This window comes from Lemur catta, chromosome 9, assembly GCF_020740605.2.
Source record: "Lemur catta isolate mLemCat1 chromosome 9, mLemCat1.pri, whole genome shotgun sequence".
In the NCBI taxonomy this organism is placed as follows: Eukaryota; Metazoa; Chordata; class Mammalia; order Primates; family Lemuridae; genus Lemur; species Lemur catta.
Window position 1 is genome coordinate 38,486,482 of NC_059136.1, and position 15,043 is coordinate 38,501,524.

The window sequence follows — 15,043 nt, forward strand, 5'->3', positions numbered from 1 at the left end:
ATGCCCCATAAGGAAATTACATTTCTAATAACTTTTTAGCTACTGTTACAGCATTGGCCTTCCTGTGTGGGAAAGCTTCTATATAATCAGAAGATATACATTAAAAGGTGGCAATTGAATGAAATTCATCTTTAAGTGTTCAAATGATCCATCAGGTACTAGAAATGTATCACCTAAGGTTTTTTATTGTTTGATCAGAACAATGGGTTTGACAGACCAAACATTTGTTATAAACCACTTTAGCAATCTTAGAATAGTCACTCAACTAATTTTCCCCCTCGTAATTTGGATCATTTTATCTCTTCCATGATGAGTCATGGAGTGCAGAGCTTTTAATAACAGCTTTCAGGACTCAGGAAGGATAAGGAACCTGTCCAGGCTCTCCACAAGTTCATGCTTAAGATTGGATTTACACCCTTTTAAATACCAATTTTATTTTTCTAACTCAGGTGCATAGCACTTGTTTATTAAATAGGTTATTGTGTATGGAACCAGTATACAAAAAAATAAGTTATCATAGGTAAGCTATCATAGGTAATTTGACTTGGGTCACTCTTACAGAGTTCATTCAAATTGTATATCTTAACAGTTTCGGTACTGGCTGACCTAGTGTGAAAATCTGCCGAAGCATTTATTTCCTCTTGTTCTGCTTGATGTTGAGTTAGCAGTTTTATGAACCAATCAGTTTTTTCATTAGAGTTCTGGGAATTCTTAGTCCCATGATAGTATCTTAAAGTTATCAGAAATCTGTACTTCTCAGAGTCCTTTCCATGAATCTCTTAGAAGATAAAACACTTTGGGCTTAATACTTGCTTAGGAAAGTACCAGAGTAAATAGTTAACCGTCTTTGAATGACAAGACTTAAAATGGTCATGGCTAAAGATCTGTTGAGAGTTCATTACAGTAGTGACACAATTGACAAGTAAATCTGGTTATTTCTGTTGCATACAACAGTTTGGGATAATAGCTAGAATTATGACTCATAGCATTATACCAGGACTATTAGATTGCTATGAATTTCATATAATTTCTGGCACATATTAATAACACACCCATACAAATATAACTCAAAGATGGTTTAATATTATTTATTATTTAATAATGGCAATACTTCCCATATAATCTATCAAATAAGCCCTATTAGTTTAATATCTCTCTTTATATAAGAAGAGGTATCCTTTTGAGATGTTTAAAGGGGCTGTATGGAAAATCCCAAAGTTAATTCGAGGTCAAGAAAAAAACTTCATTAAGAATTTGATTTTGGGAAGTGTGTCAAAAATATCAAAAGTTTGAAATACTTGATCAAAATAGGATCACAGGTCACTGAACGATAGTCATTCATTTATCCAAAGTGATAATTAAAGGACTTCAAAGGCAAACATACGAAGTTACATAGTTGTAGAACACCTTAGCTCTTTTAACAGAACAGACTTAGTTTTCTTAAGTGATCAAAAAACTAATAAAAGCAACATAAAGCATTGGAAATTTCCTTGGTAAAACACAGAATCTTTGTTTCATAGGCCAATTTACCTAAAAGATAAAAAAACCTTACACAATTTTCTATTAAGAGCAGACCAATACTCCAAGGAAACGTTATTGTTTTAACACAGGGGACTAAATTCTACTTTTGTATCACTACACTTTTGATATTACTGTTTAGTTTTTGGAAAAACTTACAGATAAGTCCCTTCTAATCTTAGCCAGTTTGATCACACTTAATTTTTTTTATAAGATTCATCTTTCACAAAAGTACAACTTTCTTATGCATTCAGTTTTTGTATTATACTTTTCAGCTTCTCATTTGAAACAACCAGTAATTCTACCTTAAAATAAAAATTACTTTCTTTTTCCCTTAACAAAACAAAACATTCTTATACTTTATAGTTTACCAAAAGCACGTATTACGTTCCTTGTATACTTGCATATGCAGTTGTTTCCCATATTATTTCTAATAATTTTAGTTACATATATTAAAATTCTTAACCTTTAGTGAACTTAATTTCCTGAGTACACTAGCAGGCAAGCAATTGTGAACTGTCACATCAGCAATCTAAAGATTGGCAAATCTGTAAGTCATAATTTCTGAAAGCATATGTACTTTCTTATAGCACAGTTTGTCAGTGTGGCACAGAACATGTTTATTAACAGTTCCAAATATCTTTAGTCTCTCTGTAGTAAGAAACTGTACAGGGGGCAAAATTTTATCTCTGTCCTCTTAAGTTTTTAGACTAAACCTGAGAATTAAATTGTACAGATTTTTCTCATTCTCAACTTTCCATTCTTGATGATAAGACTGTTAAACCTTCTGGTATAGGGAAGACATCTTTCACATGGGACTTTATCTTTTATATACTTAACTCACTTGTTTTTAATAATTATGCTTGGATTATTCATGAAGATGAGACATTAAACAGCTAGTCATTGTCTTAAGTTATTTTTCTTGCTGACAAATTTTGTATTGTAGAGATAACATAAGCTCATTTTACCAGTAAACCCAGATGGGAAAAGTCATGCATCTGTGTTATATTTAATGCTAACAACTCTGAAGGTATGCCTGCTTTAATCAAAGTATACTTATTTATGAGGGATTACCCAAGTCACGTGAACTTGAAAAGCATTTGGGTTCTTATTTATCTGAGAAAATATTTCATTTATATAAGTGCTTTTTTAAAGTCAATTTAATAGAGCTTTTATACAATTTAATTTGGCAATATCATAAACAAAAATATGATACATATAAACATACAGACATACATAAACATACAAACAAAAATAGATCTTATAGCTTTCATTTAAAAAATTTTAGCCATATGCCAGGTATAATGATACAAAACTCACTGATTTATTAAAGAATATCTGGATCCAAATTTTTCTGGCCAATGGAATGAGATTTCCTGTCCAGATGGCTAAAGCTTTTGAATAATAGTCGTGAAAAAGACTTTTGAGATTTTTTTATTTGCTTTTTGTAAGAAACCTCTTAAAGAGGCAATCTTTGATTCATTTAATATTTTAGATGCTTCTACCTACATTAAAGAACACATCCCATTGCTTTTGTGGTGTTTGGGATTCTTTCTTTTTTAACACACCTCACAAGTGAGCAATTTTATCTAGGTTAAAACTTCGCCATTGTGGCCACTGTAATTCTAAGATGTTCTTAGTAAGGTTAACCCATTTTTCCAAAAATATACAGGTTCTGGGCCCATAATTTTTATACATAAAGTTAGCTGGTGTCCCAGAATCTTTAGATTTAGGGAAACCTATTTTCAAAAATACCACCTGGAGGCTTCCAGCTGGATCTAGTCCAGTTAATTATCAGGTCCAATCCCATCTTGAACTGAGTCTAGTAAAAAATGCTCCAAGTCGGAGAGCTCAGAACAAAAATTTATGGAGCTTAAATCAGAGAGATCAGTGGGCATAATGGTGGGGTTTTTTGCTTGGGTACTTGGTGTGCCTGGGGGTTTCTGGAGGTGTACTTCAGATCCCACTTCTGGTGCCAAACTGTTAAAAGAAAAACCATAGACTAATTAAATTTAACAAGAGTTTATTTGTGCAAAGGAATGACTTGTGAATTGAACAGCACCCTGAACCTATAAGGTTCAGAGCGGTCCACCCAGCAACGTGGGCAGGCAATATTTATAGACAGAAAAATGATATGACATACAGTAGTAGCCTTTTTGCTTATAGCTTGGTATTTTCTTTATTTAGACATGTCTGAACAGTTTGTAGCCTATGATTGGTCAAGACTCAGCTACCTGTTAAAATAGTACATTCTTATTAGGTTGTAGTTTATTTACAAGTACCAAGTTGCAGTTCCCTATGTACAAAGGCAGCTTTAGGCCAAATTTAATTTAACAGTAGAGTAACTTAAAAAAAGTTGTTGATCAGGCACAGCTTATCCTAAAAAGTGTTTTAGAAACTTGTTAATATTGGACCAAAAGGTTTTTTTTTTTTAAATAAAAAAAAGTTATTTTTAAAGGGAAATATAATAAAGATGAGATATACAGGTTAAAAATTATATTGAACTTCTTAGACTTATCCTACGTATATTTTCTGTTGGATTCTTGTCAAATAAAAGAAGTTGGCAATTGGGTCTTTAATATTTCATTCAAGGATTTTGTTTTAATGACATTTTGCCTACATTTTGAAAACATGAAAATATGTTTCATAGAGTATAACATTAAGAAAATAAAGATGCAACAAGATAATAATATGGCATACATTGTCTGAGAGAAAATTTTGCAGAATTTAAAAAATCCTTTAATGTATATCTGTCTGTCTCTTTCTTTTTGGTTTAACAATGCCATTTATTGGAATCTACCCCAAGGAACTTTCAACAGAACATAACTGATTTAGGTACAAGTTAATGTTATTTGAAAATATGAAAAAATATATAGTTTAAATATCTAGTAATATGGAATTAAACTACTATACATCATATGATGAAATAAAATTTCACCAATAAAATTATTTCCTAAAAAAATTAATGATGTGGGAAAATATTCACACTTTTTCACAATATCCAAAATATTCTGAAAAAGGCAAAATACAATTTTATATATATATATATCTCTATAGAAAAAAGATTGAAGACTAATCTATCAGAATGTTTATTTCTGATAAATGATGGGTGATTTTAATTTTCTTTTCTTTTTCTGAATCTCATTAACTTTACACAATACATATGTATAACCTTCATAATTGAAGATGAACCAAAAGAATTTAGTATTTTAAGTGTTATTTTATAATTTTTACTTCAAAATTTCTCTTAAGTTAAAAAAACCAAACTTTTCCTTTTTGTATATCTATGAATATATAAATATGTAATACTTATACATAAAGATGGCTTGTTTAATGTAAGATGTTTGCAGTTAGTTGCTATTATAGCAATCAGTTTTGACTGAAAAGCTGAGTCAAAGGAAAAAGTTTTATTGACTTATTAAAAGTAAGTATTTTATTCAAATTCATGAGTATTTGAGTGTACTCTCTAGTTCTCAAATTCCCGGAATTTTAATTTTGCTTGCCTAAATTACTAGAAAAAGAACTCGAATTCAATATTAGTGAATTTTGTTATAAAAAGTAAATGTAGTGGAGAAGATAGAAGATAAACAGATGTTACTTCCTCTCTTCTCCAGTTAACATTGTTAGAAATAGCTGTGTTATATGTTTTAATATTACCATGTTTGTTTTGGGATAGTCTATTTCACGAACTTTGCTATGGGCGCATACTTATATGAATTTTAGTAGTTTTTGCAGACAGCAAGGTACATGGTTTATCTCCTTGAATCAAGAAACCTGGGTTTTACCCTCAACTGTACTTCTTATCTTTTGTTGATCTTAGGTCCCTTTCTTGGTTCTTACTGCATCTTGTTCATAGATTCAGTAACTAAAGCTGATTTCAAGGGTAAAAGTAGTATTTGGAAATGTGATATATTAGGTGTCATGAATAACAGAAGTCAAATGTAGTATATGTTGTAATTCTGTAAAACTGATACAGCTAAGTATTATATAAAACACATAAGTGAGGTAAATGTTATTTCACCAATAAGAAAACAATTTCATAGAAATTGAGTGACCACAGGTCAGTCAGTTATAGCAAAGACCAGAACCTATGTCTCTAATGACCAGACATGATTCTTTGTGTGTGTATGTGTGTGTGTGTGTACATATGTATGTTTAATTTGAGAATTTTTAAAATAACAGTTCTTTTCTGGGAGTCGGGAGAGGCTTGAGTTCCTCTTGAGAAGGGAAACAGTATCTCAATATCTGGCAAGTTTTTCTGTGAAGTTCCATCTCTCTCGTCAGAAAGTAAATGCTAAGCCTAGGGTTATGACATGATGTTTGCTGCTTCAAGTAGATTCTTGTTATAGGCATAGTTGTTTTTAGTTCAGTTTCTTATAGGTAAATTATCCAGTGGAAAGTCAGTTAAAATCTGGAAAATTTCTTTAACTTTCAATTCTGTTGTTTGGTATTCTCAAAGAAGCTGGTAGTACATTTTTTTCCCCTCACAAAATATTGTAGTAGTGATTGGCACTAAGATTTTAATTATTGTTTCACCAAGCTGCTCTTAAACTGTACATCACAAATGATAATCTCAGATCTTTATATCCATGCTAGTGAGGTAGAACAGAAATCTGTAATCCTGTCTCATACCCCAAACTTCATGCATTTTTTCACTCCCATAACAAGTACTTAGTGTCAATTGTATTATAGTATTTCCTAATAAAATGATAATAAAATGAGTGGCCAACGAAGACTTCAAAGGGAGAGGAGTACAGTTAAAAATGGCTACAACTGCCTTCAAAATATATACAACTGTTATGTATCCACACACACATACAAAAAGATGGGTAAGTCCCTAAACTAAAAAATAAGTAAGTAAATAAAGGTTACTGAAACCTTTAAAAAAAAAAAAAAAAGGCCACAACTACAGATATGAACTAGCACAAGGCATTGTATGGCTAGGCTGCAGGTAGTTCTGTTTCCAGAGATTCTAAGATTCTATTCTAAAACTTGCTTGTTGTATTTTCCTGGAAAGTATAATTTAAAAGAATTTTCTGGGCTGGATGCGGTGGCTCAGGCCTGCGATCCTAGCACTCTGGGAGGCCGAGGTGGGAGGATTGCTTGAGGTAAGGAGTTCGAGACCAGCCTAAGCAAGAGCGAGACCCTGCCTCTACTAAAAATAGAAAAATTAGCTGGGCATCATGGTGCGTGCCTATAGTCTCAGCACCTTGGGAGGCTGAGGCAGGAGGATTGCTTGAGCCCAGGAGTTTGAGGTTGATGTGAGCTAGGCTGATGCCACGGCACTCTCGCCCAGGCAACAAAGTGAGACTCTGTCTCAAAGAAAAAAAAAAGTTTTCTGTTTTATTCTAAGCTTTAATATAAATGGGTAAATCTCAGTATGCTTATGGCATACATATTTTAATATATGTCACACTTTAGTTATGAAGTTTTCTAAAATATATTCGTAAAACTTAGTAGGAATTTCCCAGGATTAAACCAAATTTGAGCTTTAAAATGGAAATATTTGTTCTTATATGGTTGGAGCTCATGTGATCATTGCAGTAATGTAGGCTCAGTTCTAAAATTATTGTCCCAAGTTTGTGTCTTTAGAAAAGCTTCTATTTAATCTTACCAATCAAAAAACTTCTCTTATGTATACATACATCAAAGCATCACGTTTCATAAATATGTATAGTTATTATGTGTCAATTGAAAGAAAAACTATTCTTGTTTACCTTTTAGTACAGAAAAAAGAAAAAAGGAATCAGCTTATTAAAACCTACAGTTGGCCAATTTCCTCTCCCACCAGATGCCACTTTAGGTTAAAAAGGGTTGAGGGGAGAAGGATCAGTAGTTTATTTTAAAATGAACTTATAGAACATGACCAAAGGTACAGAAGCATTTAGTCCTGTGTCCTACAGCAAAACCTGGGAATCTCTGGCACAGTTGGAGATGATTTCTCTTCACTGGTTTTTCTCAGGGTTCTTGGCACTGTGCCGTGTATCTTTGTGCAGAAGTGAGTTTGCTCCAAAGGTGTCAAGTTTAGACCAATAAAATAATCAACAAAATAAACACAGTAGAGAGACTGACAAAACCCATGTCCCAGCAACTGTTTCACTCAGATCTGAGTTTCCTTCTTGTCTGCACTGGGAAGCTCCCTTTTTAAAATTTTAAATCTTGTCTTAATAATAGAGTTTAAATCTCTTTAATTTCTCTTTTTGAAAAATCTCTGCATTTTTTCTTACCTTGTTCTATTTCTTATCTTTTTGTCTTTTTCTTTCTAATCTGATTTTTTCCTTTTTTTAAAACTTAAATATTTATACTTATATAATAAAATATAAAAATATAAAGAGTAGGTGGGTTACATGCATTTTTATTCCTGAAGGGAATAAGGGAATAATTCCAGGAGGGAAAAAAGCCTTAATTTATGTTCTCTTCCAAACCGCTTCTGATTTTTTTTTTGAGACAGAGTCTCGCTCTGTCACCAGGATAGAATGCAGTGGAGTCATCGTCATCATAGCTCACTGCAACCTCAAACTCCTGGGCCCAAGGAATCCTTCTGCCTCAGCCTCCCAAGCAGCTGGAACTACAGGTGCACACCACCACGCCTGGCTAATTTTTTCTATTTTTGGTAGGGAGCGACTCTCGCTCTTGCTCGGGCTTGTCTCAAATTACTGACCTCAGGTGATTCCCAGAGTGCTAGGCTTACACGTATGAGCCACTGGGCCTGGCCTGATTTCTTTTTTATATGACCCTTTTTTTATATGCCCTTCAGTTTTTATCTCCTAAATAAATGATAATTGAGCTTAAAAATGATTCTGATGCACAACAGTAGTCCAAATCATCAAGGAAATATTCTTTCTTCAAAATTTAATATTACTTTACTTAGGTAGTAACAGTACTTTACAAGCTATGACAGTTTTCTGGTTTCTTTATAGTTTAGAAAACTAACTGGAATACCTCATTCTTTGTACATTCTAAGAAATTAGAGTTTTTTTAATAAAAAAATGTAAATTCACTTTAAATATTTTAAATTGTTTTCTCTAATATTCCTGGATTACAGAAGCAAAACGAAATGTTGAAAAATCTTGTATTTAAACATGCAAAGCATTTTTCTTATGTTTTCAAGATTTGTGATGAATAGGGTATTTACAATATAATAAATTGTGTTTAAATTCTCAAGAACAGATAGGAGAAAGTCTCATTTCAAATAATTTTTGTTTGATTTAATACAATATAAATTAGCAGTTTGTAGCAATTGTCTTATTTGCTCTCTAACAAAGACTTTAAAATGTAAAACCTAAAGGAAAGAAATCCTATATATAAATATTATCTCATAGATTCTGGTAGGTAATTTTCCTACCCTATGTATTTCTAAATATAGAATTAAAAGCAGCTTTCCTTCAGTGAGAACTATCTAAGAAAGGGGTGTAAGGAAGTTTAGATGTTAGTTATTTTTGCTACTGTTATGAATAAACACATACTTTAGGAAAGCAGAACATTTATTCCATTAAGGATTTTTGTGCTGTGTTCATGAAGGGCTTTGTTTTAGTATTATTCTGTCATAAAATGTGTTGGGAAGTATTTTATCATCTTCTGTTTTTTAGAATACCTAGTAAGTTTGTGTATGATTATTGGTTTTTCTTTAAATGGTTTAATAAAGTTCATCAGTGAAACTATCTGGGCTTGGAGGGGGGATGTGTGTGTGTGTGTGTACATATAAAGGTGTGTGATAACAAATTCAATTTTATTCGAGCTATTCAGATTTTTTTGTGTAATCTTATGTCAGTTTTGGTAAATTGTATTTTTCAAGGAGTTTTTCCATTTCATCTAAGTTGTTGAATTTGTTAGCATAACGTTATTCATAATATTCTCTTTTAATATCTGTAGAATCTGTAGCAATGTTGCCTCTTTTATTCCTAATATTGGCAATTGGTCTTTTCCCTCTCTTTCTTGATCAGCATAGATAGAGGTTTATTGATTTTGTTGACCTGTTTTCAACGAACTAACTTTGCTTCTTTCCTTATTTTTGCTTTCTATTTTATTGATTTCAGCTCTTTTCTTTATTATTTCCTTCTTTCTACTACTTACTTTAGATTTACTTTACTCTTTATTTAGCTTATTAAGATAGAATCTTAGATCATTTATTTTAGACCTTTCTTCTTTTTAATATAAGTATTTCAAACTATAAATTTCCCTCTAAGCATTCATTTAACTGCATTCCACAAACGTTCATATATTGTATTTTTATTTTTATTCAGTTTGAATTAATTAATTTATTTATTTATTTATTAATTAGGACAGAGTCTTGCTCTGTTGCCTGGGCTAGAGTGCAGTGGAATCATCATAGCTCACTGCAACCTTGAACTCCTGGGCTCAAGCAATCCTCCTCCCTCAGCCTCCTAGGTAGCTGGGATTACAGGTGCATGCCATCATGCCCAGCTAATTTTTAGTTTTTGTAGAGACACAGTCTTGCTATGTTGCCCAGGCTGATCTCGAGCTCTTGGCCTCAAGCAATCCTCCTGCCTAGGCTTCCCAAAGTGCTGAGATTACAGGCGTGAGCCATTGTTCCTGGCCTAGTTTGACATATTTTCTAATTTCCCTTTTGATTTCTTCTTTGGCCCATGCATTTAGAAGATGTTACGTAATTTCCAAATTTGTTTTCTCTAGATATCTTATTGTTACTGATTCCATTTTAGTCAGAAAACATATTCTTTATGATTTTAATCATAAATTTATTAATACATGTTTTATAAATCAGCATATGTTCTATCTTGATGTGAATATACCACCTGCACTTGAATGTCTATTCTACAGTTGTTGGGTATAGTTGTATAAAGAACAATCAGATCAGCATGGTTGGTAGCATACAGATAATCTGTATCTTGCTGATATTTTTGCCTAGTTTTATGTCAGTTACTGAAGGAGAGGCTTTTATATCTCCAAGTATAATTGCAGAAGTGTTTATTTTGCCCTTTTAATTCTGTCAGATTTCATATCATACATTTTGAAGCTCTGTTATTAGACTTAAACAAATAGTTGTTATGCCTCTTGATGCATTGACCCTTTTTTATCATTTTGCCATGTCCCTCTTTATTTCTGGTAATACTCTTTGTCTTTAAGTCTACTTTATCTGATGTTAGTATAGCCACCCCAGCCTTTATAAGCTTATACTTTGTGTAGTGTTGTGTGTGTGTGTGTGTGTGTGTGTGTGTATTATTTTTTTTAGCCATTCATTTACTTTCAACCTATTAAAGTGTAATTTTGTGGATATCATATAGTTGTATCTTGCTTTTTCATTCATTTTGACAATCTCTGACTTTTAATTGGAGTTTTTAGTCCATCAACATTGAATAAAGTTATCCATATGGTTGGATGTAAGTTTAGTATTTTACTGTTTGGTTTCTGTTTGACTTTCTTGTTTCTCTCTTCTCCTTTCCTTCATTCTTTAAGCTTAATTAAATATTTTTTAGAATTCTTCTTCAAGTCATTTATTAGGTTTTTAACTATATTTTCTTTGCATTTTATCTGTATGTGTGCTTGTTGTAGGGATTACAGTGTGCATTTTAACTTACTTGAAATTCATTTTGCCTTCATTCTTGAAGGATAATTTTTCTGGATATAGAATACTGAACTGACAACTTCTTTTTTCTTTCTGCATATTCACATATTTGGGGTTTTTTTGCATTTAATATGCCCTTTTTTTCTGACTGCTTTTAAGATTTTTTTCTTTATGATTAATTTTCTTTATATTGATCCTGAAGTTCAGGAGTCTACTGAACTTCCTGAATATCTTGAAATATTTGTCTTCCATCAAATTTGAGAAATTTTTAGCCACTACTTATTCAAAATTTTTTTGTTCCTATTTTCTCTCCTTGCCTTCTATAACTCTAGTTTTATATATATTAAACCTATTGATATTTAGCCACAGTCTATTATTTTTCAGTTCTTTTACTCTCTGTTGTTCAGACTGAATAATTTTTATTGATTTGTTATGTTCACTAACTCTTTCTTCTATCACCCTCATTCTGCTTTTAATCCTGTCCCGTTAATTTATAATTTCAGATAATGTATTTTTTAGTTCTAGAACTTCTTAATGGTCCTTTTTAATATTTCGTGGTTCTCTGCTGAGATTTCCTGTCTTGTAATTCATTTAAACATATTTTCATTTATGCTTTGAATGTAATTTTAATTGCTCCTTTAAAATTTTTGTCTAATTTTAACATTTGAGTCACTTTGGGGTTGGTGTCTGTCTCTTGTCTTTTTCTTAAAAATGAGTCACAGTTTCCTTTTTGTTTATGAAGTAGTTTTGGATTGTATCCTAGTTATGTTGTTGAGGCTCTGGATTTTGTTTTATTCTTCTGAAAAGTACTGATTTTTGTTTGTTTATTTTAGCAAGGAATTAATGGTTGGGCTGAAACTGCCAACTCTCTCTTTGGGTGCCCCAGATATTCATTTATTTTACCCTTAGCTGATATTTTTGAGTTTGCTCTGTACATGTGTGGTTTACAAGTCAGCTATAGATTTGAACAGAAGATATACACATTATTTAGAGCTACTGCTTTCTGACTTTATCCTTTCCAGGATTCTTCTTTCACTTTCTAGTTGCTTTGACTACCTGCAACCTGTCCTCTGGTTCTTCAGACAGAATGAAGAGTTCTTACCAGAGCTTTAGTTGCTTTTTATGTTGTAATTGGGCCATTCCCTCAGGCTAAAAACTGCAACAAACAGGTAAACGAACTCATTGAGTACCATTTCTTCTTCTAAATGTTGATTCCCTTCCAGAATCAACCCGCTTTTTGTCATTTTCCAGTGCTTTCAGGTATTTATTATATTTTTTTATAGTTGTTCTAAGCAGAAGAATTGGTCTAATAAGAGATTACTCAGCCATTATTGGAAATATTGTGGCAAATATGGTGTGGTAAAGTATAATCTGAGTGGTTATCTCATTATTTAAAAGTATCCAGGAAAGGAAAAAGTATGTTGTATATATAATGTGCACGTGGGTGCGGGCACACAGACACACACACACACACACACACACAGACACACACAGACACACACACACGCACACACAGAGTAATGAAAGGAACTGGTGTTTTGTTTTTTTTTTAACTCCATAGTCTAATTAATAAAACATTAGAGTAGAACATATTTCTAATACAAGTATAGGTAGTGTACAGTGTGTCAAAAGAAAATTATTAAAGTCAAGATATATATGTGAGGAAATAAAGCTTCTGGGGTTTATTGTGACTGTTTCCAGGGATGTTATATTAGCAACAATTGCATTTTATTTATTTATTTTTTTTAACAATTGCATTTTAAAACCTGTATAGATTGCTGAAACCTTGGACTTAGTTTCAAGTTCTATTGTATATTATACAGCTAATTTTTTTTTACTTCTGATGTGTTTGTTTTAATTCAGTTAATATAATAAAAAAATAACTTCTGATTTAAAACATTTTGATGGACACTTTCCAATAAAATTTCCACTTTCTAGGAAATGTTCCTTTCATGATTCCTCTTATAACTCCTTAAGTTCTTTGTGAAGCAGAAGGCAGAATCTGAGCTTTGATTTTACTTTCATCTCTATGCCAGAGGCTTTCCTCCCTGCTCTAACTCCTTTATTTTGTATTTTTTTCTCTTGACATTTTTTCATTGCCTTTAACTTTTAATCTTTATGTGTAGTAGGAAAGAAAGATTAGGAATATTGATTACATTATGTGATTTTTTTTTCTCTTTACTACTACACATTTTCTATTTGCCTAGCCCTTATCCTTTCTTCTTAGGCATTGTAGAATATTTTTAATACTTTGCTCAATGTGTTGGGAATTTGTAGAAGTAAAAGCAAGGACTGTGTATACTCTCATTCTATTGGGAAGGTCCTGCTTGTTGAATTTTTAGGTATTTCAAGATGTTCCAGTCAACTGACAAGGACTTCTCCTCACAGTGTCAGAACTGTAGTGATGATGAGAGTAATGCAACTAACAAATAGTTCTGGTATGTAACCACTTTTGCATGTTTACTTCACCAGAAAATTCTCTGGAGTATAGTGGTATCCTGTATTCCTAGTTAGAAATTTAGAAAACCATTTGCATGCTTTCAAAGTAGATTTGGAGTTAATGGTACTAATCAAAGAATGGAGAATATTTTAATCAGATGTGAAATTCTACAAAAATTAGTGTATCTTCATTTCTTAACTCCTCTAAAAAAGGAAAGACAAAACTTAAACCTGCATTCTTAGAACTTTCTGAATACCGTGATAGTTGATTAAACTCTAGGTTTTAGTATATTTGTTATTGTAAAGCCATTATGGTACTATGTGCTTTTTAAGTAAAATACCAGTCACAAATACAGACCATATTCCTTTTTTATATAGATTATCCATGGAGATTTATTTGCTTTCATACTAAATTCTTTAGTTCTTGTGTTGTCATAAATTATAAATAAATATTTCAGAAGATGTATATCCAGTTTGTAATGTGTTTCCTTGGACAATTTGTTTGTACTAAATCTTTAGAGTGATCCATTATGTGGGGTCTTCTCTATATGTCATCAGTTAATTCTGTTGGATTGGTTGATGATAAAGAAGGTAGAATTCTCTACCTCTTTACCATAGTTTACTCTTGTACTTATACAAATGGTGAGATGGTTATTTTTATGAGATTAGATAGGTTGCTTCTTGTAATAATTATTAATTTTTAGATATAATGATGACATTTAAAGATACTCTGCTTTATACTTGAGAAAACTTTGTATGTTTATGACATGTATTATAAATAGTATATTGTTACTTGTGATTTTGAATAATATCCTACTTTTTTTTCATTTTATTGTATAGAATATTATCCAGGAGTATAGATTTCAAAAAATTTTTAGTATGTTATCAGTGGAGATTAAGGAGCAGAACACAATCCAGTGAAGTCACTGTAAATAGTTGCTCTAAAAAATTTTTTTCCTCTTTTTAAAGGCTATTTAGGTCTATTTGAATATTCTTTTTTTCCACTATCAATGATGTTTGTTTGTGTGCATATATTTCTTAAGTCATCTAGGGTTGCCATCTTAAATAAGAGTATCTATATTTCTGAAGTGTTCCTCTACTGTAGTTAATGTAAACAGGATCATTACATAGATGTAAGAACTTTTAAAAAAATAAAAGACAAATAATTTACCCAGGGCTACAGAGTCCATGGTAGGCTTGTGACTAAGCTCAGTTTTGTTTGCTTGCCTTGTGATTTAATCCATACCAAGTAATATTTTCTGTATGGATAACTGGTCCATTAACCTAAAGAGAATTTATGAATAAACTTTGATATTCTCCCACTTTGTAAATCTGCTGGTATTTTCTTCATTGCAAAATCTTGCTATGGTAACTAATTCTTGCCCCACACCCTTTTTTTCCCCTTTAGAAAAATTGGAAGCTCTACCACCCACCCCAGGACAGCTGAGATATGGTAATGGTTCTATAATTGTTAAATATGTGTGCATTTGTCTTTTGGACTTGAAATAACTGTGTCATTCATTGATGGCACAGAAGAGTCAA

At 31.9% G+C, this 15,043-nt stretch overlaps 1 protein-coding gene across 1 annotated transcript in view; it reads left to right on the forward strand.

Moving 5' to 3' along the window:
• TMEM65 (transmembrane protein 65) overlaps positions 1-15,043 on the forward strand; it is a 52,901-nt gene that overhangs the window by 23,867 nt on the left and 13,991 nt on the right. Inside the window, exon 2 of the mRNA XM_045560520.1 lies at positions 14,910-14,954. Coding sequence (XP_045416476.1) covers positions 14,910-14,954 — 45 coding nt within the window. The remainder of the gene's footprint in view (positions 1-14,909; positions 14,955-15,043) is intronic.